Source organism: Barbus barbus (genome assembly GCF_936440315.1).
Source record: "Barbus barbus genome assembly, chromosome: 11".
NCBI lineage: Eukaryota > Metazoa > Chordata > Actinopteri > Cypriniformes > Cyprinidae > Barbus > Barbus barbus.
The window spans coordinates 21,407,317-21,434,659 of NC_136739.1; the positions used below are offsets into that span (position 1 = coordinate 21,407,317).

At 36.1% G+C, this 27,343-nt stretch overlaps 1 protein-coding gene across 2 annotated transcripts in view; it reads left to right on the forward strand.

Moving 5' to 3' along the window:
* The first annotated feature begins 287 nt into the window (after positions 1-287).
* LOC306876762 (vang-like protein 1) overlaps positions 288-27,343 on the forward strand; it is a 29,757-nt gene continuing 2,701 nt past the window's right edge. Inside the window, exons 1-8 of one of the 2 annotated variants that reach the window (XM_079428163.1) lie at positions 288-518; positions 6,901-7,118; positions 11,602-12,040; positions 17,693-18,127; positions 18,660-18,835; positions 19,811-19,944; positions 25,202-25,337; positions 25,469-25,703. In XM_079428163.1, coding sequence (XP_079284289.1) covers positions 11,852-12,040; positions 17,693-18,127; positions 18,660-18,835; positions 19,811-19,944; positions 25,202-25,337; positions 25,469-25,703 — 1,305 coding nt within the window. In that variant the 5' untranslated portion in view covers positions 288-518; positions 6,901-7,118; positions 11,602-11,851. The remainder of the gene's footprint in view (positions 519-6,900; positions 7,119-11,601; positions 12,041-17,692; positions 18,128-18,659; positions 18,836-19,810; positions 19,945-25,201; positions 25,338-25,468; positions 25,704-27,343) is intronic. The other variant, XM_079428162.1, reaches the window with a different exon arrangement.

Here is a 27,343-nt window from a genome sequence, read left to right on the forward strand (position 1 = left end):
ATTAAAGTTTGGCTACAATTAATGGCTAACAAAAACACCCTTATGTATATAATTTGTTGGGAAACGTAGTACGATAATATAAACAACATTTAACCAAATATGTATTTATCTACAAAAAACAAAAAAAACCTTCGTAAATATCGCGCTAGGCTAGGGCTTCCGAAGCACTATGAGGCTATGAAACGAATTGGTGAATCGCCTTTCAAAATGACCATTGAGTTGAGAGATCCGAACGAACCGATTCTTTAGAATGAACCGGTTTTCCCAACGCTATCATTTACGCCCATGAGCTACACGCGATTTATGACTTCTTGCAGTTCCCGTTTCTTTCCTCACAGACTGCTCTTTGGCTGAGGGGGTTGCTCTTGCATTATTGCAATAAGAAACGGATATATTCAATGCCAAAGCGAATCTTTTTTGTTTTGAATACGTGGTCCGCATGGAAACAAGGAACGGCTTGCAGGAATGACAGATCATTGTGCGCTTTCACATTGCGTTGGATTTGATGCAGTAAGAGGGTGAATGGATGATTATGTTTAATTTTAATCCGTATTGACTAATTGTCTTTCTTTTGTTTATATATAATCGTGACAAAAAAGGGGTGGGGTGACCATAATCTTGATTATCTTTAAAAAGGCTATTTGGGGGTCAGCAGTCAGGATTAATCTTTCTTCTCTTTTCCATACACATATGTATGCACTTATCCTAATGATGTTTTCTGACTGACTTCACCTTCTTGACTTCATCACTTTCTTCTCTGACTCTTCTGTAATAGTAAATGCAAGTATGTTTTAAGGTCAGTGTATAGTCGCATAATCTCTTCTAAATGAAGGTGAGGTGAATTAATTTTATTGGACATTCAGTACAGTTACAGTTTCTTAACACACCTGTGCCTTAACTTGCTGTGAATTGTTAAGGACCGCATTTTACAATAATATGTTGCTTCCTTCTGTATAACATGAGTGAGATTTTGTCCATAACACTGTCCACATGGACTTTCTTGTGCTTCTTGGTCTTTTTAGGAAACTACTACCAGCTAATATAGGCCAAATAATGCTGTTGGACTCTCTGTAAGATGCCATGCTTTTCAGGGGAGACTGAACTGTGACAACAACAAAAAAATACTCAAAATTGAGAGAGAATTGTGTTAGTAACACATTAGCAAACAGGTATTTTACCAGAGCATGTGTTGTTGTATGCTGTGTGGTTTTGACTGATAAACAGTGGAAGAGTGTGTTTCTCCTCACTAGAAATACGTAATGAGGCAATCTTTCTTGTAAAGTAGATATTTTATGTCTTTTGCACATCAGAAAACAACCGACTTGCAAACGCTGGCTCAGTACAACTCTTGTATTTTATATCTGACAGCACATGAATTATGCATTGGCCTATCTAAAAGTTTTACGCTCTCATGCGCTAAAATAACACTAAACTTTATCTCAAGAACACTACGAAGGAACAAGGCTCCCACATTGTTATTTGGGCACTTGTAATGTATTTATAAACGGTCTTTCTATTCCGACACACACATTCAACACACTCTATGCATGTCTTGAAAATGGGATCATTTCTTATGTTTAATGTTTAATACTTCAGTTTTAGTTTTACAACCCCATATCATTGTTTAAAAAAACATTCAAAGGAAGAACACGAAAAGGCACGGAGCCTGAAAACACTGGAAGTGGTGAGACATTCAGAAACTATAATACACACTTTTTGTTTTAATTTCATAGTATCTTATACCGTCTATCACAACATATGTTGACCTTTCAACACTTAGTATCTTAGTAACACTAGTATCCCTCGCCTTCTAGCAAAGGCTTCCTCAAGCAGCACCCAGAGAAGGGAGTGTTAACAACCCTTAGTACAGTTAAACTGCTGGGAGGCCTTGCTGTAAAATGTGTCAATAGAGCTCATGTGTTGGCCCTAGCTGCAATATGCTAACCACATAAGCTTGTGGTGTTTTTATTGTGAGATGAAGAGATGTAGAGCTATGGGAAAAATGATGGGCGTCAGTGGCCTTTCAGGCAGTTATATGAACAATTTTATGGTATATACTGTTTATCACTATGAATGGCTGTTACAAGCTTCAGACTGTTTTGTTGGCAGCAATCTGGGCAATGCACAAAATATGTGTATTTGCATGTGCTTTTCAGGATCTAGAAGCGATAAGCGCAGTGTTTCTATATACAAAGTAATACTGGATTGTAGGTCAAGACTAACAATATAATCAACCAAATACTTCAGGAGTGCCGTGTAGCTGAGGTTGCAAGTGTGAGATCTGCATATTTGACAAGCACGTGAAAAACGCTTTACGAATGTCTAGTAAATAAGGACTACTTTTAAATTTTTTAACAACAGCGTTTGTGATGTTTTTGACTACTATTCCTGTTTGTGGGTGTGTGTATGGTGTTTTTTCCACATCTGCTCCTTAGTGATGGACTGCACTCCACTGTACAGCTGGAGAAAGAGAGAGAGAGTTCAGGATAGTGTTCTGTTTGGGGCTGGATTGTCCTGGCTAAATATAGAGCTGCCAATGTTTCTGACACAATTATTTCATTTCCATCAGGCCTCAACACCCAGATTAAAGAGAGCGAGGCTCTGTAATGCAATTTTTCTGTTGCGATACTGTAACTCACTGTAACTCACTGTCATTCTCTCTTTCTCTGTCCATTTTGCAATAATACACACACACACACACATATACACACACACACACACACAAACATGCTGTTGACATATTTATGATTCGAAAAAGGGTGTTTTAAAGGGTGTACTGAAAACACGGCAAGTGGGGAAGTTGATAGTGATTGTGTGATATTTATCGATTTGTCTTGGAGTTTTTGCATTTTTACTTGACATAAATAAAAAGAATATCAGGAAATTATTAAGAAAAGCAATAAATGGTATTAGGATATATTACAGGCTAGAATCGAACCTGTGTCACCCATATGATCACTATATCTTCAGTTATTTGGAATATTGTTTTGAACAGTACAATACTAAATTTAAGATTATCTTAGCAATATCATTAGTACATATTCATATATAAATAATGAATGTATATCTAAAAGGCAGAACAGAATATGTATACAATTATCCATAATATTTGTAACATTGACGTAAAAATGACATGAAAACAATTTATACACATTTTTACATGAATACATATTTTACAATTTTATTAGAGAGAAAGATTATAAAATACTGAAAATGTAAAAAAGTGTGTTTTTTTTAACCACTTTACTATTACATGTAATGTATATTAGTTAAATATAATGTATAAAATATGTGTTTACACACACCACACACATCTTACTGTTTTTAAGATCTGAGTGTTCATGATCTGGTTATGTGTGTATGCTTTTATACAGTATGGTTGCTCATTCTGAAAACTCCAGTTTGTTTTCTTTCCCTTCATTACTTCTGTTCCTTTCACTGTCCCTCCCCCCTCTGCTCTCGTTCTTTCTGCTCTCTGATTTTGTCTTTCTGCCTGTCTTGTATTCTTGTTTAGTAGGTGAAGAAATGTTATTGTTCTGCTTTTGATCATCCATGACTGCCTCAAGGGCAAGGCAAATGTGAAAGTCTTGCGTGTGCATGTGTGTTTCTACATGAGTGTATATGATATGCATTACTCAGCTCTTTGAACACATGTTAAAGGCTTCGCTGGCTGAGTGGGCCTCTCTGTCAAATGATGTGTGTGTTCATGTGTCTTAGCTTTGTAGGTGTAATGGCTGTGAAAATCTGAGTTTTGATGGCTAAATGTAAAAGCCTTCAGGGACTCTCCTGCTCCAGTTAGCACTACATTTTGACTATATGCTCTAATAGCAACTGTCCATCAACTCACGTTAAAATAAGCCACTGTTTCCTGATACTGACTTCCTTTCTTCAGTGGAATGCAAAAGGGTAATTAAAAAAAAGATTTCCAAGAAAATTATAGTTAATGTGGAGCTTTCAAAAGACTCTAAAGTATTGCAGATGTGACTCATACTCTTTCAAGTCTTCTGAAGCCAATGTGTGACAAAAAGGCCGAAATTTAAGGTCAGCGGTATTAAAGGAAACGTCTACATTTATTGCAACATTCACGTCAAACACGAAGCTGATTTGAAAAGTGACTAAGTAGCTGTTCAGGCCATGAAATTCTTTTGAATTAAATTAAATTCAATAATTATCCCCATAGTTTAGAAATAGAATGCAGTGTGTCTGAGACTGTAAGCTGAGATCCAGATCTACAACAAATGTATAATTTGAGATTGGGTCCAGATAGAAGATATTTTGAAGAATGTTTCAACTGTTTGTACATACAGTGAAAGTCATTGGAGTCCATAACAATATCAAACCCTGTTGGCTTTCATTGTATGAAGAGAAAAAACACTTTTCAAAATATGTATGTGTTCCAACCGTCAGAGAGGTTTGGAACAATAAGACTGAGTAAATGATGCCAGAATTTTGATTTTGGTGAGCTATCCTTTCATTAACAAAAAAGCACAGAGAGATTTTATTTTCACAAATCATTTTTCTGTGTGCGTATTTCTGATAAACACATATTCTAAGATGTATGGTGAACACGGATATATAATACACACACTTTCTAAAATAAAAGTGATAAATGTTTATATATTTTTGAATATTCATATAAAATAACAATTTTTACATGTCTGCTGTTCATTTTTCCCATTTATTGTCTGTTAGAACTCTGAAAACTGATTAAAGTCAACAGAGCAAGCCTTGTAAGATTAGAGAACTATTCGCTCTGAATTGGGAATCTGTGTATCGCAATAACAGAATGAATTTTGTAAACCGATTTCAGTTTTCAACCGCCTCTAGACAGTTCATCTAGACAGATCACATATCAAAGTCTTCAAAAACTTGCATTCCTGCTTCAACAAAAGAGATGTATTTGGCCTGTGCTGCCCTGTGACATATGCAACAACTACTAAATTGTCTCCAGAAAAGTAATGGATCGACACAGTGCCAAAACCGAGATAAGAAGAGTGAAATCTGTCTGATGTTATTAAACGTTTGGCTGTAATTGTTATCGACTCCTTTATGATAGGGTATAATAACATAAAAATACTAAGCCCCTGGCCTCCCTAACATGATACACTTTCTGTAAGTGCATATGAGTGTACATGGAGTAACTTTAGAGGAATTATTTTTGTGTGTGTGTGTGTGTGTGTGTGTGTTTTCAGGGCACTATGAGGTAACCCCAGAGGAATGCTATGTGTGCTTGTCCAGGTCAGATTTCTCCCACTGATAAGAGAAATGAAGACTTGAAAGTGGTCAGTGCTATCTTGGCAAACTCACATACCACACGCTTATCAAGAACATACAGGTATTTACCAGTATTCTTAGATAACCAGCAATTAAGACAATCGTCCCATTCTAAATAACCACAAATTCAAAACATGCTTTGTTTTTTTCAGAACACAATGTTTAATATCATTCTTGTGATTTCAAAAGAATGGTTTGAACACCTACATAAGATATATTGATGTTGATGAGTCATTATTTTTGATAAGTTTCTATGAGAAGTCTTAAAGAATACAGATAATTGCAGCTAGAGTGAATATTTGCTGTCAGAGGGAATAAATGCAATGAATTTTAGTTTGAGCAATTTCTGTACTGCGTAAATGTGTTGTATGTAATTTCCGTGTGAATTGCAAAAATGAAGACTTTTCAAATGAGTTTTAAAAACTGTCTGCCATTGTTCGAACAAGAAATTAAATTATTTTTATATATATATAATTTAAGCTGCAGAATAGTTTGCCATTAATTAATTAATTGAGGCACCCAAACCTTCTGTGAATGTGGTGGGGAATGCAGAATATAATTCTATCATGGTTTAGTACGAGTGACTTGTGATGGAATAAATTTGCCCATGCTGTGATCTAATTTTTAGACCTGTAAATCCTCTTATAGGTGTGTATTTGTGAGTGTGTTGATGTGTTGGTTGCTTGCTTTGAGGTGGCAGGTGGCACTAGAGCGTGAGTGCACTTCAAATTAGTAATTTATGAGCGGATAAATCAATGCACAAGGTCTGTGCTGGAAGTCTCAGTATAAAGCCTTGATACTCACTCACATCAGAATACCCATTTGGTCCTGCAATCTACCATGTCATTCAAGTTTTAGCAGCTAAGAAAACTATAACTAGCTAGAAAGCTTAGTCTAAATGTGTTTGAATGCTGTGGGAAAGTGCATATGTGATTTCAAAGATCAAATTTAAAGTGACACCATGAAACTGATCAGTCAGAATTCTCTGAAGGTGGAGACCTGGGGGCCAAAACAGCTAAGAAAAATAGGTTCCACAACAGCTCAAGTAATAGCTGAGTACTAATGAAATAAAGTTGATATCCTAAGGATCATGCCTTCCGTTCTTTAATAAATTATCACCAGCAGATATATTCCAACTAGGAAGGAGGAAGCGGAAAGCAAGCGAAATGCATTTTATTACTTTAGCTTCTGTACTGACTAAAGTCGAGTAGTCCTGAAACAGATGCACGCTGATATTGGCAGCAGAGGTGCTTTACAGTGCTTTAGGCATTGCTGCAGTGAACTCTTGATGCTGTTCCTGCATTTGCTGTCAGCGTATTGGAGAAAAGCTGTGTACATCTACATTTATGCATTTGGTAGATGCTTTATCCAAAGCGACTTACATTGCATTCAAGGTACACATTTGATCAGTTCTTGCTTTCCCTGGGAATTGAACACATGGCCTCTTTTCTGGACTGCTGCACTGTATTGCAGTTATTTTTTACTAACTGACATAAGATAGCCCTAACCTTTTTTAAAAGGTTTTTGTGTTTGTGCTCTGAATTAAATTATGTATTGAATTAAATTGTTGTATTTGGTGTATTGTATAAGGACTTTGTTAAAAAATCTTTCTTTCTCTCTCTTTAGGTTAATGTTTGATAACAGAAAGCCCCTAGAAACGATCCTGTCATCTTGCACAGCTTCATGTATGTCCTGAACATCGTCAGCACTTTAACTGTCTCCGCATTCCTCCCTTCGCTGTGTTAAACCAGTCACAGCACGGACAGTATTACAATGGACACAGATTCCATCCACTCTGGTTATTCCCACCACTCCAACAGGTCACGGGGGTCAAACAAACAGAGGTAAAGGGCTGAACTGCCTGTGCATGTGCATGCATATACAGTACACCATACTCTCCTTCTCCCGCTAATGTATCTCTCTCCTGAGGATTTTCCCAGATTTCCTCACACTTATTCATGGAGAAAATTAATGTTGTCATCATGAAAAGATTTTGCATTTATTTAGAGCTTTGTGTATTAACAAAATTGAATGAATTGTTCTGTGAAATGATTCTGTTGCTCATTAGTGACGGGATATATTTAATTACTTTCAGATGTAATTATTGAGAATTTGCCTCTGATGATTCTAAATTACTTTACTTTAAAACGGTAATCAGTGCCATAACTCATTAAAGAAATGTTTTTGTTTAAAGGTTCACTCAGTATTTTGTCTTCATTAAAAATGATGTACTCGCATGAGATAAAGACTCTATTTGTGCAATTCTAGACTGAACAGACTAGACTAGGCCTGTTGAACATTTAAAATCATTTTTAGGTTTTTTTTTTTTTTTCTGTATTGTTTTAAGTTTGCTGTTTTATGACTGTTGTCATGCTCACAGATTTGGGCTGGATTTTCAGTTTATCTGAGCCAGAGATTTTCAACATATTCTCCCAGCTCTCCTTGTCATTACTTACTGATATACACTTTAATGCTATTAGACTGTGTTGACCCCACCCACTGTAATTAAGAAGTTATTTATTGAGCTCCACTATTGTTTGGTTTCCTATAAAATCTCCAGTGAAAAGCCCAAACAGGCCTGAGGAATTCCAGCATGAAAGCAGAGAATGTTTGTGTCTTCACTGAGAAAGCCACAAATGAATGTCCTCTTTCTGTTCGGCTGTTAAACTTCCTGCCACTTTTTACTTCTTTATCCCTGTTTCTTTCCATTTTTATTCTTTTCCAGTAACTATTTTTTGGATGAATCTGTGCATGCATCCTATCATCTCCGTATCTTACCATAATCGTGTCAAAGTCAAGTCAAGTCAAAGTTTATTTATAAAGCACTTTTTTTAAAACAACAAGTGTTTATCAAAGTGCTGTACATGCAAGAAGTAATAAAAAATGATACAACCAGTGACACTAAAAAACACTAAGAGACAATAAATCAATAAAAATAAGCAGCTCTCACATAGCGTTAAATGCCAAACTATAAAAATACGTTTTTAGGCTAGATTTAAAGACAACAAGTGTTTGAGCCTGTCTAATGTAGGTGGGCAAGCTGTTCCAGAGCTTCGGTGCCGCCATTGCAAAAGCCCGGTCACCCCTGCTCTTCAGCCTTGCCAGCGGGACAACCAAAAGCAAATGGTCAGCAGACCTAAGTGCTCTTAATGGAACATATGGCTTAATCAAATCGGACAGATATGTAGGTGCTACCCCATTAAGAGCTTTAAAAACAAAAACCAGAATCTTAAAATGAATCCTAAAACGGACAGGTAACCAGTGAAGGGAAGCCAGAACAGGGGAGATATGTTCCATCTTTCGTGTACCAGTCAGCAGACGAGCTGCCGCATTCTGGACCATCTGTAGTCTAGAAAGAGAGGCCTGACTAATGCCTATATAAAGGCCATTGCAGTAATCCAAACGAGTTGAAACAAAGATATGTAAAATTCTTTGAAAGTCTTTAGGAGACAGAAAAGATTTTACCTTGGTAAGTTGTCTCAACTGGAAAAAACTAGATTGAACTACAGAGTTAATCTGTTTATCCAATTTAAAATCACTATCCAAGATAACTCCTAAATTTTTAACATCAGGCTTCACAAATGGATTCAATACTTAGTTACTTCTGTTCAGTACTTAGTCTAGTTTAAAGGGGCCATATGACATTGCTAAAAAGAACATTATTTTGTGTATTTGGTGTAATGCAATGTGTTTATGTGGGTTAAGGTTAAAAATACATACTGTACATTATTGTTGCTTCTCTATGCTCCGCCTTTCTGAAACGCGTTGATTTTCAGAAGCGAGGTGTGCTCTGATTGGCTAGCTAGCTATCCAGTGCGTTGTGATTGGCTGAATACCTCAAGCGTGAGACGGAAATGTTACGTCCCTTACCGAATTGTGATGCTGTGTCCCGGCGCGAGGACACAAAAACAATAAAACCCATTATAACCGAGGCATTTGTTGCATCCAGTGGGGACATAATTACTGATTATAATGACTTGTACTGTCTTTTTATGCGTTGTATCAAGCCGCATAAACATTACCATGTCTGCATTTGTGATCTGAGAAATGACAAACAACAAGCCCTACTCTACACTGCTCAAAACTCAGGTTTGAATCATCAGTGGCAAATTCTTTAAATAAGAAAACATACTTACAGGCTGTAAGTCAGAAGCGCCAGACTGTCCTTGCAAAGTTGGAATTGCCCCACATTATAGAAACAGCCTTTTGTGCAAGCCAGCATTGTAGGCTACTCTTCTAGGTTCGGGAAATAGTCCTCCGTAAAATGCACTGCACAGTGCACACACTCTAATATTTGGGTGAAACTGTTCTGGAACAGTGTTGTAAATACAACTGATTTCTAGTTGTGTCCTCTTTTGGAAGCCCAAACAAAATAATTGCGCTTTCACAACGAAACACAGCATCTCCAGTTTCACTTGGATCAGTGGGCAGGCTCAGCTATTTTGCAGTTTACATCAACACACATTTATAATGTCTGGGTGAGGACGGACACCTCAGTGTTTCACCAGGGGCTATCATACTGCCTCTCCCATTCAGCATCAACACCCAGTTTATATAACTTATAATTACAATCCCATGCTTCCTGCAGGGCATTTAGAATACTGAGATACATACAGAGTTAAGTAAATCTGCACTGCTGGTAAAAGGGGTTTTGTTGTTTTATTCATTGATTGCATTTTTTTTAAATTCTTCGGGAATTCAGTGGCAAGACCTTTAACACTGTTAAAAGCAAAGAAAATATGTATTCTGGAGGCCATTTAGATATTTTTAGAAAGTGAAAAAAGAAAAGAATTAGAGAATATGGTGTGGTCCAACAGTTGAAGATGTGGTTGAGGTTAGAACCCACTCCAGCAGGACAAAAGAAAAAAGAAAAAAAAGCCTTGGGTTACTTTAGAGGGTCTGAAGCTATAAGAGAGTACAAAAATTTTTTTTTTAGTTAAAAAATGTTAAAATTAAATGAATTTTAATGAATATTATTATATCGATGAATATTATAAAATACTTAATATATTAATTCTTTATCTCCAAATTTTAACCTTGTACTTTGTTGTTGGAGCAGCTGTTAGGTTTAGTCCCTGTAGCTCAGCTGTGGACATGTTCTATAATATAACACAATCCAGAGTAGCCAGCGTTCCCACTCTGCCCAGGCTGTCCAGGATTAGAGTAAAGCAACAGAGGCTTAACATGTGATGACTTGCTGTATAAGAAGAAAAGGGAGTATTTTAAAAACATAAGGGCAGTATTCAAATTGGGTTTGATCAAAACATGTACCTTCATAAACTGTCAACTAGTCTCTAAATGTAACAGTTAGAGGTCAGTGTAAGACAAAAGCAATCTTCTAATCTTCATAATGCATTCTCTCTCGTCGTGCTCACTGATCTAACACGATCACAGAGTTACTTTAGAAAACTATAGTTGAGTGGTTTTCAGCTGGTGGGTCGTGAACTCAAAAGGGGTCACACATCTGCTCTGACAGGGTCATAGACTGCATAGAAAAAACAATGCTTGATAGGACTTACTAAATGCACATGATAGATAGATATATGTATATATATATATATATAATGAAAATGACATGCAAGAGTTCTCATTTTCATTGAATGAACTAAAACTTAAAACTAAAAATTACATATGCATATTTAAAAATGACAAAAGCACAACAAAATTACAAATTAAAATGAAAGCAGAAAATATTTAAAAAATGTCCAAATCAAAATATAATCAAAAACGATAATAGTATATCAATAAAAGTAACACAATACTGATTGTGATTTATTATTATTATTTATTTTTTTTTTAACGATAATTTAAAATAAATAGTCTTGTCAGTTTTTGTGTCATGATGCTGTTTGTTTTTTGCAGTGAATAATTGGCTAAACCAGGTGAAAAACCACTGGTATAGTTAAAGGGATCGTTCACTCAAAACTGGAAATTCTGTCATCAATAACAGCCTCATGTTGTTCCAAACCTGTATTAGCTTCTTTCTTCTGCTTAACTCAGAAGTATGTGGGTAACCAAACATTTGCTGGTCCACATTGACTTACAGAAGTCAAATACTCTGGAAGGTAGTAGACACTTGGTTGTGAAACAGAACACATGTGTCATCAATCACTGTAACAATGTCATTTTCATGCTTCTTTGTGAAAGCTGTATATTATTAAACACACACAGACAGTGTGAGAACAAAGGGTGTCTTTGCGGATATTTGTAGAGGTATTTGCTGATGTCAATAATCACTGTCTGAAGCTGTTTGATAGTATGTGTGTTTGAGCGTGTGTGTGCAGTAGTGTTGTATTTGATTGTTTATCTGTTTTGTTTTGTTCTAAGGCTTGCCAGGCATTAACTATGAAGACTAAAAAGACTGAGTGAGCGAGAGAGTGAGAGAGAACACTGTGTTTGGATTAGGGTCGTCACAGCTCACTGCATCTAACCCAGTTTGCAGCAGATGCTCCAGCTAGGGCATGTGCAAGACAGTGCTAGAGGAAGCCAGCGTGTGTCAGCGAGAGGATGAGGAGTGAGAATGATGATGGTGGTTATCCTGTCATTAGTCTGAGTGTGTTTCCACACTCCCATCACCATGGCGACAGCGTTTCCCTCACCTCCGTCGCTGTGTGTGTCTCTCTCGTGCAGTGAACGCAGCAGCAGGGATCGGCACAAATCACACAGCCGAGACAGCAGCAGCCGCTCGGACAAAAATGTCACCATCAGTGCATCGTCAGCTCAGCCACAGCAGCCGGATCAGGGCTCCGCCCCCACAGACGCCCAGGTGAGTCAGACACTGAATCGATTTGAGGCCCATTGATGTAGAAGTCACCAGGGGAACTGAACCTGTGAGTTGCTTGAATAAAACACCTTCTCGGAAACCACTCTATACAGACTGATGAGGATTAGAGTAAAGCAACAGAGGGCTGGGGACTGTGACGATTGGCTGTTAAAGGAAAAATGAAATGGTCATATTGGAATTAATGTTTTAATATTAAAAATATTTTAGCAAATCAAAGCATGCTATTTTTTTGTTGTTGTTTTTTGTTTTTACATGTAAACCAGTCTCCAGATTTAAAGTTATTAATATAGTCAATATTATATATCAAATATTGATATTCTATATAATATCAATATTTTATAAAACATCTATTGTAATTTCATATAATAAATATTACACTACCGTTCAAAAATTTGGAGTCAGTAAGTTTATTTAGATTATGAAATTATTACTTTTTCAACAAGGATGTTTTAAGTTGATCATTTAGTTGATCAGATTCAAATAAATGACGTTCTTTTAAACTTTCTATTCATCATAGAATCCTGAAAAAAATGTATCTTGGTTTACATTAAAACATATTATGCAGTTCAGATAAAATATATATATATATTTATTGAGCAACAAATCAGCATATTATACTGATTTCTGAAAGATCATGTGACGCTGAAGACTGGAGAAATGACTGCTGAAAAGTCAGCTTTGCCAGCACAGAATTTTATATATATTTTGATATATTAATATAGAAAATAATTATTTAAATTGTAAAAATGTGTTTCACAATATTACTGTTTTACTGCATTTTGATCAAATAAATGCAACCTTGGTGAATGTAAGAGACTTCTATTATAAACATTAAAAGGTCTTGCTGACCCCAAACTTTTGAACTGTAAGTTGATATGGTAATGATATATGTATGTGTATATATTATATATTATTAAGTAATTTTCTTATCTTTATTTCACTCATTGCGCACATTGCAAACCAAGAAAAAGTCTCACATGCACATACTTGCATACAGTACATATAGTGTAGATGCACGAAAACAAACATGCTTGTTGTTTTTAATGCTGCACTGCATATGCTATTGTGCAGAATGCATTTGATGAGACTGTATGTGATGGGGTGAGGGTGTCATCCTGACCTCAGCTCAGAAAATACACAGGCATAGTTAACAGAGTAAAGAGGATAACAGGGATTTCAGACATGCTCCAGAAAATAGAAAAATGCATTAGATTTACTGAATGTTATGTGCTGCCAGAGTAATTAAATTGTGAAGTGCTCAGTATTTTGACAGATTAAAGCAAAGAACCTCAAAGAAAAGAAGCCCCGCCTTAAAAGGCCAATTTAGAGTCATTTACAGCTCAACTAACGAATATTATTCATGTATATAGTCCTTTATAAAAAATTACAAGCTACAAGCTTTTTTTAGCCTCCAGTCTGCTTGCCTGCTAGCACTCCATTGTAAAAAGCAAGTCCCAGATGTGGCTCATGCTGTTTCACAGCGCATGCATAAACAGCACACAAGCGGGGCTGCAACTTAACTGCCATAGCAGGCTCACATTGTGCTTTCACACTTACTGTGTTTCTGCTGCATAAAAGAGCTGCAGGTTTATACAGAAACTAAAGGGATTTTTGGTTTACCACAATGAGTATTAGGTGTGTATAATTGAGAATTATTATAACAAATGTGATTGTGAACAAGGTGGATCACACTTACAATCAAATAGTAATTCATTTACAATGGAACCCAAACTCTATAAACTTTTTAAATTATCTGGATTGACTCTGATTTACTGTCAATGTTTAAACTGAATGAAGGCAGATAGATGTTTTTTTTTTTTTGTGAAACGTCAAGTAGCTGACTCTGTTTCTTTATAAAAGCCAATATTGTAAAATGTGTTAATAAACTGGTTTATAGTGTTTCAATGTATTTAACTTTACAGGCAAAATAAATATTTGCTGCTATGAGCATGTATTGTGAAACAGGAATAACGTTTATATATCAGTTTTCCTGTGATGTTGGCATTGGTTATATGTTGGCATATAGCTGCATTTGAGTTATATAAAAACACATGTACAGGAAATAGTCAGGTCACAGGGAAGGTGAGGTGACTGCTGGAATATTATCAGAGAGACAATGAAAAAGGGAATGACAGAATACGAGGGTAAAGTGTGTGTGTTAAAGGAGGGGGTTTTGTGGTATAGACAGATATGGAAAATAGGAGTGACATACATCTCAGTATGAAGGGACGCCACTTTGTACTTCCTACTGGGTCTCAGTTATTCTGACCTACTTGGCTCTCCCTCAGGGGCAAAAGGCATACAAAGTTTTTATAGGTCCTCATGTCTGTCTACATTAATTTGTGCAAGTGTGTGCATGTTTAAGTGCTCTACACTTCTGACTAAAAAAGACTTTAAAACATGGAGGGAGTCTGATTGATTGTGTTTTTAGTGCATTAAATTTTATAAATCAATACTGAATAAAATTATATTTGTACACTACTGTTCAAAAGTTTTCCTGTTTTTTTTAGAACAGATTTTCTTTGAATACTCATATTCAGCAACTTCATATCTATCAAATAATCCTGAAAATAAATGTATCTTGGTTTCCACAAAAAGCAACATAAACGTTTTTTAAGCATTAACAATAATAAGAACCACTATTAACTGAGCATCAATAATAACTGATGATAACTATAATTGATAACTGATAATAATAATAATTACAATGTTTTCTGAACATTGGACAGTGAAGACTTCACTCACAGGTGCTTCATGATGCCATAGAAGAACCTCTTTGTCTAAATGGTTCCATGAAGAACCTTTAACATCTGAAGAACCTTTCTGTTTCACAAAAGGTTCTTTGTGGCGAAAGAAGGTTCTTCAGATTATAAAAAGGTAAGAAAGAGATTTTGACTGAATGGTTCTTTGTGGAACCAAAAATGGTTCTTCTAGGCATCGCTGTGAAGAACCTTTTAAGCACCTTTATTTTTAATAGTGTTGAGTGAAGGCTGCTGAAATATCAACTTTACCATTACAGGAATCAATAAAATTTTAAGATATATTAAAATAGAACACAGTTATTTTAAATTGTAATATTTTTCACAGTGTTGCTGTATTTTTGATCAAATAAATGCAGCCTTGATGAGCATAAGAGACTTCTTTCAAAATATTAAATTAAAAACCAAACTTTTGAATGGTATGTATGAGGAAGCAAACATATGCCAATACCAAAATTTCATGTTTGTTAAACAGGTTTCATCTTCGCATAGATAATTTGAATTACAACCGCAGATACACACTGGTGTATTTGGTAAAAAATATCATAGTAAATCGAGGAAAGCCCCTGGCACCGCTAAAAGGTTAATGCCATGCCCTTGAACGGCTGTCAGGTCTATTCTTCCCTTAGTAATTTCATCATGTTGGCTCTGATCTTCTTTCGTCTTCCTGTCATTCAGACTGGGCCTCTGGAATGTTTTCTCCAGTGAGGAAACTTTAGACGTTAGTGAACAGAATGACTTGGAATAGCAAGCATGTAAGTCATAGCTTACTTGCTAAAGGGTCTATGTTTATGTTTGCTTGTTGTGCCCTTGTTTGAGTGGGTCTTACTTGCTAGAGTCATTCTGATTTATAAAACAGATAGCTCTGGCTTTGTAATTTGATTGGTTGAATTTCAAAGGCTACATAGATATACAGTATGTTAGTCACAGACCTTATTTCATGCATTTAACAATAAACCCACTCAAAAAAAACATAGACTTCCGCACTCTATTAGCCTCTATCAGAGTGTCATCATCAATGACAGATGTCTATTTTAGTCCCTCCCCTTCCCCCCAACTCATTCTCTCATGACTGTTTGACTTTGATTTATCTCGCTGCTCATAGAATCCTAATAGCCCAGAGTCATAATGAGATAGGTAATCTTTTTCTAATGCAGCTTCTAACTTTTCAAAGCCAACCTCTGTTAAAAGGAATGTCATGGGTTCAATACAAGTTCATTCAGAATCAAGTTAAACTCTGCCGAAAGCTGTCAGGTACTACACAATATCATTTTAAATTACTGTGCTATTAGTCATGTCTGTAATTCTATAATAATGTCCATATTCATTATGGTCATTTTCATTTGGAGTTGTGAACCTGAGAAACGCATCTATGCAGGTTTATTTTGGGGAAAAAATGAGAGGAAAAGGATGGAGGGTGGAGAAGAGAGAGGTGTAGGAGTTTCTCACACTTGTTTACCACTCCCTCGCTTCCTGCTTTTCTTTCTGTGGTACAGCTCAGACTGTGGCTCTGTGAGAGGGAAATGAGCTATAATCGAGTCAAGCAGAACACTAACACACATGCAAACACACACTATTAGCTGTGCTGTGTGCTTCTTTTGTCTCTTTCAGTGGGGGAAGCACATTCAGCAATGTGGACTGTGGGCAAAATGGAACAGACCAGACCGCACTGTTGTACAAGAGTATGCTCTCTGATCACAAAACAATCAGCTCATAAGAGTTATTCAATTAACAAAGGCCTCACTTAAAAAAGATCTTTGAGGAATAATACGCCAAAAATTGAGTGTAAATATTGTTTATTATATAATGATTACAGCAGTATTTTTCACTAGTAGTTACCTCTGGTTCTAGCAAAACTCTTTTGGAAGCTGATCCTGTGACCCCATCTGATGGGCTCCTTTTTTCTTTTTTAAATAAATTGAATGTGCATCCGTGTTTTTGATTCCACCAACTTTTACAACACACTTTGCTTCTTTAACCTTTTCCATCTGCCATTTCCTCACTTCTGACGATGACCCCTAAAGTTATTTTTGCACAAGCGTTGGCACAAACCCTAAACTGTGCAACAGAAAGGGATTTTTTTTCTTTTCCTTTTTTTCTTCCCACTTACTAATAATCCCTCCCTTTTTCGTCACATACAGCATGCGCGTATCGCATATTCTATTTGTTAGTTGTCTTATTCTTTATTTCTTTGGCCCATAAGCTGTGCATCATGGTTCTTTGAATCTAACAATACCATGTTTTGCAAGGTCTGCCATAATGGTCGTTCCTAAACTCATTGAATTGAGCTTATTAAATGGTTGGATCATTAATTGCTGCATGCAGCTGTATTTTATGAATGAATTGAAAACTTTATATTAAATTCACTAAACGACATTACCATACAAAATACAGCTTCTATTCATACAAATATGCAAAAAGCAAACAAGTCCATAAATAAATATATAAATAGTTGCAGATGAATAATCTATAATGGAATTCTAATCTGTGCTGCGTTTCACATTCTACTGGCATTCACTCAGATGTCCTGCTGTTAGAAAGTTCTCATTTGTTGTTAGTCTGTCTCTCGGTTCTCAGGTTCATTTATATGCAGATGTATGTGAGTTGTGGGTATTTGTCATTAATATATGCTGATGAGGGAGACCTGGGTATTTCCGTACTGTCTGTCTGAATTAGCCGAGAAGCAGATTTGTCATCTCACCAACAGGAATGGAAAAGGAATGGGGCAAATCAAACCTGTAAATGTGTCTTTTTCTGTATTATCGATCCTGAGTGCTGGGTTTGGGCCTCTGAGATAACGGGGCTTTTAGGAGTACAGTATGTTGAATTTTTTATGTGCATGATATATCGCTGATCCCTTCCCACCCCTTGACAGGATGACAACTGGGGTGAAACCACCACAGCGGTCACTGGAACATCAGACCACAGCTTGTCTCAAGAGGATTTGGCTGGCTTCGGGAAGGAGACGGAAGGGCCAGTAGAGAAATTGAACTGTGTACGCTTCCTTCCTTTGGCCCTCACCCTCGTCCTGGGCCTGCTGGTTCTGATAACCCCCTTGTCCTTCCTCGTGCTGCCCCAGCTGATGTGGCCGGAGCGCTTGCAGGCTTGTGGTACTGCCTGTGAGGGCCTGTTTCTCTCGTTGGCATTCAAGCTCCTCATTCTGCTGCTGGCTGGCTGGGCGCTGTTTGCGCGTCCGGGACGAGCCTCCCTGCCCCGGATAGCAGTGTTCCGCGCCCTGCTGGGGTTGCTCACACTCCTCCTGCTGCTTTCCTATTGGCTGTTCTTTGGAGTGCGCATCTTGGACTCGCAGGTATGGGCAAATGTGTGTAGTGACCATGAAGAGTCAAGAGAAGCATGTTGAGATTTGTGGAATTGTGATTGCGTAAAGAAAAATAACTGTTTTCATTTTAAATACATTTTAAAATGTAATTTATTTTGTGATGGCAAAGCTGGGTTTTCAGCAGCCATTACTCCAGTCTTCAGAGCCACACAATCCTTCAGAAATCATTCTGATGTGCTGATTTGGTGCTCAGGAAACATTTATTATTATCAGTGTTGAAAATCATGATACATTTTTCCAGGATTCTTTGATGAACAGAAAGTTCGAATGAACAGCTTTTATTTCAAATAGAAATCTTTTGTAACCTAAATGTCTTCAATGCCACTTTTGATCAATTTAAAGTTTCTTGTTGAAAAGTGTTCATTTAATAATACATTACATTTTTTTTATAACACTGAACATAAAGATAAAACAGGATGTGCTTTTTCGAAGAACATCACTGAATTTAGTACATGTAATTTTGATTCGCTTCGTTTATTGCTTTACTATCTGTGCTTGACAGGATGAGAACTACCAAGGCATAGTGCAGTTTGCAGTATCATTGGTGGATGCTCTGCTGTTCATCCATTACCTGGCAGTGGTTCTGCTGGAGATCCGACATCTGCAGCCCTGCTTTTCTCTCTGTGTCGTGCGCTCCACCGATGGAGAGACTCGCCACTACAACCTGGGACAGCTCAGGTGCCAGCTGATTACAATGACCAAACTTTGATCAAAACTACTACAATATGCTGTTTAACAGTCTGTTTCATGCTCTTTAGTTAAAAGTAAAAAGAAAGAGGCTAGAGGTAAGTTTCTAGTCACACTTCAAAATAAATGTTCCTACTAGTACTAAAAAGTTATGCAGAACCACATTGGAAAATTATTTTTATGGTCTAGTTCTATAGAAAACCATTTATTTATTGATCTGTTAAAGAATCTAGAAACCAGTAAGCTGATCTGTGGAATCTTTTAGCAAATAAAGAAGCATATGCAGTGAAAATGTTTTTTCATAAGAAGTGGGTCCTTCATTGAAACCTAAGAATCATTGAAGATCCTTTATTTGAATTCTGTTTTATACATCAAATCTGCATACCAACTATATATATATATATATATATATATATATATTAACATGGAAATAGTTTTTCATAACATTAAAGGTTTTGTCTCCGTAATTGCACTGATTATATGGCTGAGCTGCTTTCTTGCTGAAATATTATATGTGCTTGTCTGTATACACAAAACTGTGTGTGTGTGTACCGTTTAATGCATTAATAATAAGTTGAGGTTGGGCCAAGGGAAAAAGGTCCATTAATCACTCCATTACAGACACTCCCTACTTTGCCCTGCATTTCTTCCCCTCTCCCTTCTCTCTCCTGCCCATCGCTTTCCTTTGTTCTTTGCTCTCATTGTTTCATTGGCTGAACATTTTTGATCCAGTGCTGCTGCAGAGTCAAGTGACCGTGCGCACATATACACACAAAGCAGAATGAAATCTATTATTAACTGACGTCCAACGGCTCTGTTTAATGAAATACATGATAGGATTGTCTGTTCCTGTGTTTTAATAGACACCCAAACCCATATTACCAGTGAATATTACAAGGTTTTTTACAATGTTGATAAGTCTCTCTCTCTCTCTTTCTCTCTCTCTCTCTCTCTCTCTCTCTGTAGCATTCAGCGGGCAGCCCTGGTAATTCTTGAACACTATTACAAGGATTTCTCAGTTCATAACCCTGCCCTACTGACAGCTGCAAAGTCCAGGGCAGCTAAACATCTGGCTGGGCTGAAAGTCTATAATGTAGATGGTGAGTATAATCTGTGTAAAATCACTGTCTGTTTTTTGACCAGACTCTTATTGTTCTCTTGACCAAGACCAGTCATTTTGGAATGGCTATAGGAAAGGCTTCAAAATTGAGATGCCCTTAATATGTCTAATATTTCTCCTAAACAGCAATGAGAGGTTATACGTCTCCTGATACACAGGTTATTGCACTGAGAAAAAGTAATGCAACATGTCTCCTCTAGAGTTTCAGAAAAGATCAACGTCAAGAACTGTCAATCAAAATGTCTGAGATTTCAACACAAACCTTTCTCAGCATGTTCTTCCAATATCAGATTATTTGAGAAATGCTATCCATGTTAAATGTAAACCCTTATAATCTGTTAACCTCAGTACAACTTCACATGATGGTTTTAATGCATTTCAAAGCATGCATTGAATCACAATACAAGACAAGATTTGGAGAAATGTTGTATTACATGCTTACCAAGGGATCCTCTGCAGTGAATGGGTGCCGTCAGAATGTCCAGCCTGCTGATAAAAACATCACAATATTAACATGACAAGTAATACACATGACTTCAGTCCATCAGTTAATGTCTTGTGAAGTGAAAAGCTTTGTGTTTGTTAAAAAACAAAACAAGGTCATTTTTTCAATCGGTATTATGGATAGAGGAATTGTATTTTTGCCAGTTGGAATGGTTTGAAGTTACAAACATGCAGCTTTTTGCTTCAAAAGGTGTTGATTGATTTACTGAAGTCGTGTGGATTATTTGTGGATTATTGTGTTGTTTTCATCAGATATTTGGACTCTAATTCTGATGGCACCCCAGGGCTCGCAAAATTTCTAAATCCCTGGTAGCCCTTCGGGCAGGTACTCTTCAGATTTTGGTAGCCCGAAAATTAATTTAACTAGCCCAAATAAAATAAAGACCATAAATGTCAATCAAAAACATTTTCAATGCACAAGTATCAACGAATATCAAGGAAAGAGTTTCATTTTACTATTTACAAGGTATTTGCAGAATTCTTAAAAATCTATTTAAGGCAATTTGAAAAATTATTTCTTATACCATTTAAAGTATTTAAAACTGTCTAAACTGTTAAAGTATTTAAGGCCTTAAAAACTCTTCAGTTTAGTTGTATCAAATTTAAGGACCCGTGGGAACAATGTTCCCTCAAATTTTTTTTCTTGCTGAGCAAAACTTTTCTCTATTGGGTGGACATTTCAGTCACCTGAGCAAAAGCATTCTTTATACCAAACCTGTACAGCACGCACACAAAAAAGTGTGTAACTTTTAACTTTAATGTGCTATTTATATTTGATTTGACCCTTGATGTAACTAAATGATGTACATGTTTACCTGAGAAAACATTTTTACTGTACAATACACTGCAGTTCAAAAGTTTGGATCAATAAAGTTTTTTAAAGAAGTTTCTTAGGCTCATCAAGGCTGTATCTATTTGATAAAAAATACTGAATATTATTTCACAAAATAATATTGTGAAATATTATTGCCATTTAAAATAAATGTTTTCTGTTTTAATATACTTTAAAATGTAATTAATTCCTGTGAAGCAAAGCAGTATTTTCAGAGTCACATGATCCTTTAGAAATCATTCTAATATGCTGATTTTTAATCAATGTTGGAATCAGTTGTACTGCTTTTTTATAAAAAAAAATTGATACTGTATTTTTTGGGATCTGTGATATTTAAAAAAAAAAAACAAAGTTAAAAAGAACAGTGTTTAGTCAAAATAGAGATTTTGTTACAATATAATCTATTCAAAAGTTTGGGGTCAGAAATATTTTTAAAAAGTTTTACTTTTAAAAAGTTTAAAGAAAGTTAAATAAACTTTATTCAACAAGGATGTGTTAAATGGATCAAATTGATAGTAAAGACTTATATTGTTAGAAAATATTTCTATTTTAAATAAATGCTGTTCTTTTAATTTTTTTATTAATCAAAGAAAAAAGAAACACAGGTTCCAAAGAAATATGAAGCAGCACAACGGTTTCAACGCTGATAATAAATCAGTATATTAGAATGATTTCTGAAGGATCATGGGACACTGAAGACTGGAGTAATGATGCTGAAAATTCAGCTTTGATCACAGAAATAAATACTATTTTAAAGTATAGGTATTAAAATAGGAAACCAATATTAGAAATTTCAATAATATTTCACTATATAACAGTTTTTTCTGTATTTTTTAAATGAATACAGCCTTGATGAGCAAGAGACTCCAAGTCAAAGACTCAAAAACAAGGTCAATTATTTATCAGGTTTATAGTATAGCCCTAACATAATAATGTAATTTATAGAATAGAATAGAATAGAATAGAAACTGAAGCCAAACTTAAGGTGAGATCTGTAAGTTAAATATAAAAAACGTGAACATATGAATTCTTCTATAGCTGTCTAAACATCGTTATGAAGTACAGTTTGTACAATACTCTTGTGTGTGACCGTACATGTTTCAGAGTTTTGTTACCTTCTTTGCCCATCCTCCGTTATTTCCGGCACTTAATCAAGCCAGTCTTCTTTAATACATGAGGACGTTTTAATTCACGTGTCATTGCGTTTGTGTTGTCTCTCATGTTGAGCGCACCGCAACCATTGAAGTATTCAGTTTCTACAGCCACTCATTTGGTGCACATCGTTCTCTTTCTATGAAACCGGTTCTAACTCTGTCGTGACATCAGCTCTATGGCGGTTTGCCCGTGCATTGCTATTCTTTCCCTTTTACTACGGCATTCAATCAAATGGCTTCCCAACTCATTTTTGTGTGCGCGAGGGACATTATTTCTTCTGCGCGGCCGCGGTGGAAGAAGAGCGCGGTCGCGCGCGCGCTCAGCTTAGAGGGAACACTGCGTGGTGGGAGCCCTGTATTTAAGGTAGCCCGTCGGGCAGGGCAGTGATACATTTTGGTAGCCCGACTGGAAAACACAATAGCCCCTGGACGTCAGGCTAGCTATTTTGCGAGCCCTGCACCCATTCACTGGATATTATCCTTTGGTGAGCAAGTGATGCAATGCTGCATTTTTCCAAATCTGTTTTGACAAAGAAACTTAATTTATCTATGTTTTAGGTGCCCTGAGGCTGAGTAAATATTAAACACATTTTCGTTTTTTAGGTGAACTGTTCCTTTAACCTTTGTGTATTATTATGTATAAAAATTTACATAAAGCGTTATATAAAAAAAATATATTGTTTTTATTTATATATTTCAAGTAAATTATTTTTGTATTTGACCAACCCTGCTCTTCTCCCCTTTATGTAACCAATTGTCTCATTTGTTTTTATTTGTATTCCTTGTGAGGAATTTTAATAGAAACATCTGAGACTGAAAAAAGTTGGAAAAAAATGACACTTGGGATGAGGATAAACTCTTATACATCAAGTCTCCTATGCTGTGAAGTTATATTGTCCTGAAGTTATTAAATGTGTGTAGACATACCAAAACAAAAAATCATGCACGCTTTTAATGCAGCAACCGTGTCAATCAGTCGCCACCATCATCTAATAAAGTTTCTGTAATGTTTCTTTCTGCAGAGTTTAAAGCCAAACTGAAAAGCTATCTTTTCGATTGTAAGTTCAGACTGTGTAATGCATTCAGAAATCCTTTCACTGAGACACTGAATTGTTGAGTGCTCCACATGTCTTGGTTAGTTGCTTGTGCATGCAGTCATTGTACACTGTGCACAAGGTCACAGACTCATCTAAAAAACGATTTGCATCAAGAAATCCTTCTACATGTCTTGTCTGCCATGAAGAGGGTACTCATCTCTGCACTCACTATGCTCTAAAAATCTGTTAAAAAAATCAATAATTCTTACTCATCCCAGATCTCAAAAACACCCAGTATCTCTCCCTCTCTCTCTTTGTTTGACATTTATGATGTGCTGTCAGTGTCAGCACAAGAAATGTACATACGCCATGATGCAGGGATGCATACTTGGATCAAGATAACCCCGTAAGCACTCAAAACTTCCTTCATGCCTGTGGCTATCGAACGAGGCCAGGAATTTGTGTGTGTGTGAGTGTGTGTGTGCATGTATTTGAAAATCAGCAGTGTGTAGCTCTTTGTGCTTTGCTCGGATTGTCAGAGTATTAATAATGTATCACTAGGAAGAAAATCCTCCCCCAAAAAAATTCCACATTTTTTTTCCAGGTTTCAAAGCGCTCTGAAATAGTCTACACTCAACTACATGTTATTGTCAGTGTTTAAAATTATTTTCCCTATTTTTATGTGTATGTGCATTTTTTTTGTCTTTTGTAATGTTACTCACAAATAACAAGTGAGGAAAGGGTGGTTTCAAGATTTGCTGGTCCATTTTCAGTATATGATTTTTGGAGGTGATTCAGTGAGCTATAGAAGAGACCACATACCTGCTCTGCTACCAAGGAGAGTCATGCTGCCCTTGTTATGCATTATTAATTATATCTGTGACCTGAATATGGATAAATATGCATAAATGATTCTGTTCACCACATTACTATGCACACAGAGCTAATAATATGCATTACGTGTGATCATAGCCCGTTTCCACATGAAGATGTGCTTGGCTGCCAGTGATCTTTTTTTGCAGTAGATATACCATGCTGTTCTAAAGTTTGGGGTTTGGTAAGCTTTTTAAAATGTTTTTAAAAAGTGTCTAATGCTCACCAAGGCTGCATTTATTTGATAAAAAAATATAGTAATATTATTACAATTTAAAATAACTGTCATTTCTTCCTGTGATGGCAAAGTTGAATTTTCAGCAGCCATTACCACAGTCATCAGTATCACGTGATCCTTCAGAAATCATTCTAATATTTTGATTTGGTGCTCAAGAAGCATTTCCTTACTATTGCAATTGCTGAAAATGCTGCTTAATACTTTTGTGGAAAGTTGTTGAGGGGATTCTTTAATGCAAACAAAGTTCAAAGGAACAGCATTTATTTGCAATATGAATTTTTTGTAACATGAATGTCTTTACTGTCACCTTTGATCTATTAAATACATCCTTGCTGAATAAAAGTATTAATTTACTTTAAAGAAAAAACATCTTACAGAACCCAAACTCATGAAAAATTAAAAAAACACAGTGAATTATATTAATTATTAATCGTCATAAATCAATATGACTGCTTTTGAATTATACATTTACATAATAATCTGCAAGGGTATCTGTCTGGTAATATAGAACAATGTCAAGGTGACTTTTTCTAGAGTTTTTTTTTTAATTGTTGAATTGCATTTGGTCTGTCCCATAATGCTAATCTTTCTCTTTCCAGGTTCTGGTAGCGATGCTGCAACCGCTCAGTCTCGGGCTAAAATAGCAGCTGCCGCCCGACAAAGAGACACCAGCCACAATGAGCTGTACTACGAGGAAGCAGAGCATGATAGAAGAGTCCGAAAGCGCAGAGCACGGTAAGAGAAGCTACAGAAAAACAGAGTTATGTGTAAAATGATGTGATGGAGCATGCAGTTAAATGAAAGAATACAGTTGTGGTTTCAGTGAAAACTACTGCAGCTTAAAATGCAAGATTTTCTCATTCTAGGCTGGTCGTGGCAGTAGAGGAGGCGTTCACACACGTCAGACGGCTGCAGGAGGAGGAGAAAAAGAAGCCGCCGGGAGATGAGATGGATCCACGTGAGGCAGCGCAGGCCATCTTTCCCTCCATGGCTCGAGCACTGCAGAAATACCTGCGCACCACCCGTCAGCAGCACTGCCACAGCATGGACAGCATTCAGGCCCACCTTGCTTTCTGCATTACAAACAACATGACTCCAAAGGTGAGACAAACACTGACACAACATAGTGTGTGTGGAATGAATCTCAACGTCTCCTAATTGACACTATCAAAAATGCCCTCAAATATATATGATTAAAGCGCCCATAACAGGATAGAACCTAAATATTTAGGTTTAATTTAAGTGTTTTAATTGTATACATAATTTACATCCATTTGGATTACAGAGTTTTAATATAAACTAAATATGATGCATATTTGTCAGTCATACATAAATGAAATGGGTAAAAACTGATTTCTGTAATAGTACTAATAAACTGAATTTGTTTTAAATGCATAACAACAAGGTTTATATGTTTAGCATCAATATATCTTATTGGTCAATCCCATACTAATAACTAATCAAATATTGGCAGACATATTTTTACCATGTTAATCATTTTTAACTGAATATATTTATCGTTTTCATTATAGATTGACACTGATCCTAAGCCATCTGAATAAATGTATTTTGAAAATATGATTATTTCAATCAAATCAAATAGATGGGAGTAGTAAATAATAAATATGCAATGATTTTTGAGTGCAGAATTTTTACCTATTTCTTACCCATTTCATTGGGTGACAAATTTACATCGTAAATATAGCCTAAATATTCACAACTGATATTAGTCATTGACCTCTGTGTAAATGGGCAGATATTAATAACTTCAGGTTATAACATCAGCATAAACACTACTAAATACGAGTCGGTTGTACCTTTATATGTAACCTTACGTATAAACTAAATATTTACAAAAGACTCCAAATGTCAGGGTTTTGGACCCGTTTTCCTTGTTTTACCCCTGTCTGTGTTCCTGGTTTTCCTTTTATGGTCTTTTTCCTGTTCTTGTTTAGTTAATTGATTATTCCTTGTTTAGTTCATCATGATTCCTTGCACCTGAGTTCCTTATAATTCTTGATTACTCCTCACCTGTATCAGTTCTCCCTGGTTACGTTCCATGTGTTTATAAGCCCTGTGTGTTCCTCAGTTCCCTTGTCTTGCGTTGAAGTTGGTTTGTGGTGGTTGTCTCCTGAGCTCGTGTGCCTCGTTTTAGCCACAGCCTGACACCAATGAGGAATAACATTTTGAAATTAAATGTAATTATATTTTTGAGAGCAATTGGATGCAAATAACTAAGCTGCTGACTGTTTATTTTCAGAACAACAACCATTTAAACTTTAAAATTCACTAATTTACTATATTTTCAAATAGAATGTTTTACAATCTGACAGTGTAAATAGAATTTGAAAGCTTACAAAAGCTACATTTTTATTCACTCCTGCAAGAAGACAAAATGTTGCCATGGTTACAAATGCAGGAGTGAGTGCTGCTCCGTACACACATGGAACGATAATTTACGGGACTCACTCCCGCTGCCGCATATAAATTGGGTTGTTACTCCTGAAACTTGCAGTGTTTACGTGGCCATTGTGTCAAAGCAGCTTTACAGTAATAAACAGAAAAATAACAGAATCAATCATGGAAACTCAATTATAGAGATTATACTGTAAAACTGCTCAATAGTCAAGTCAGTTCAGTGTTGATTTAGTTCAGATCAATAACAGTGTAAAGTTCAATTTAGAAACGTGTCAAATTGTGCTATGAGCAGAAATGCCATTTATTATTCAGCTTTAGTCAGT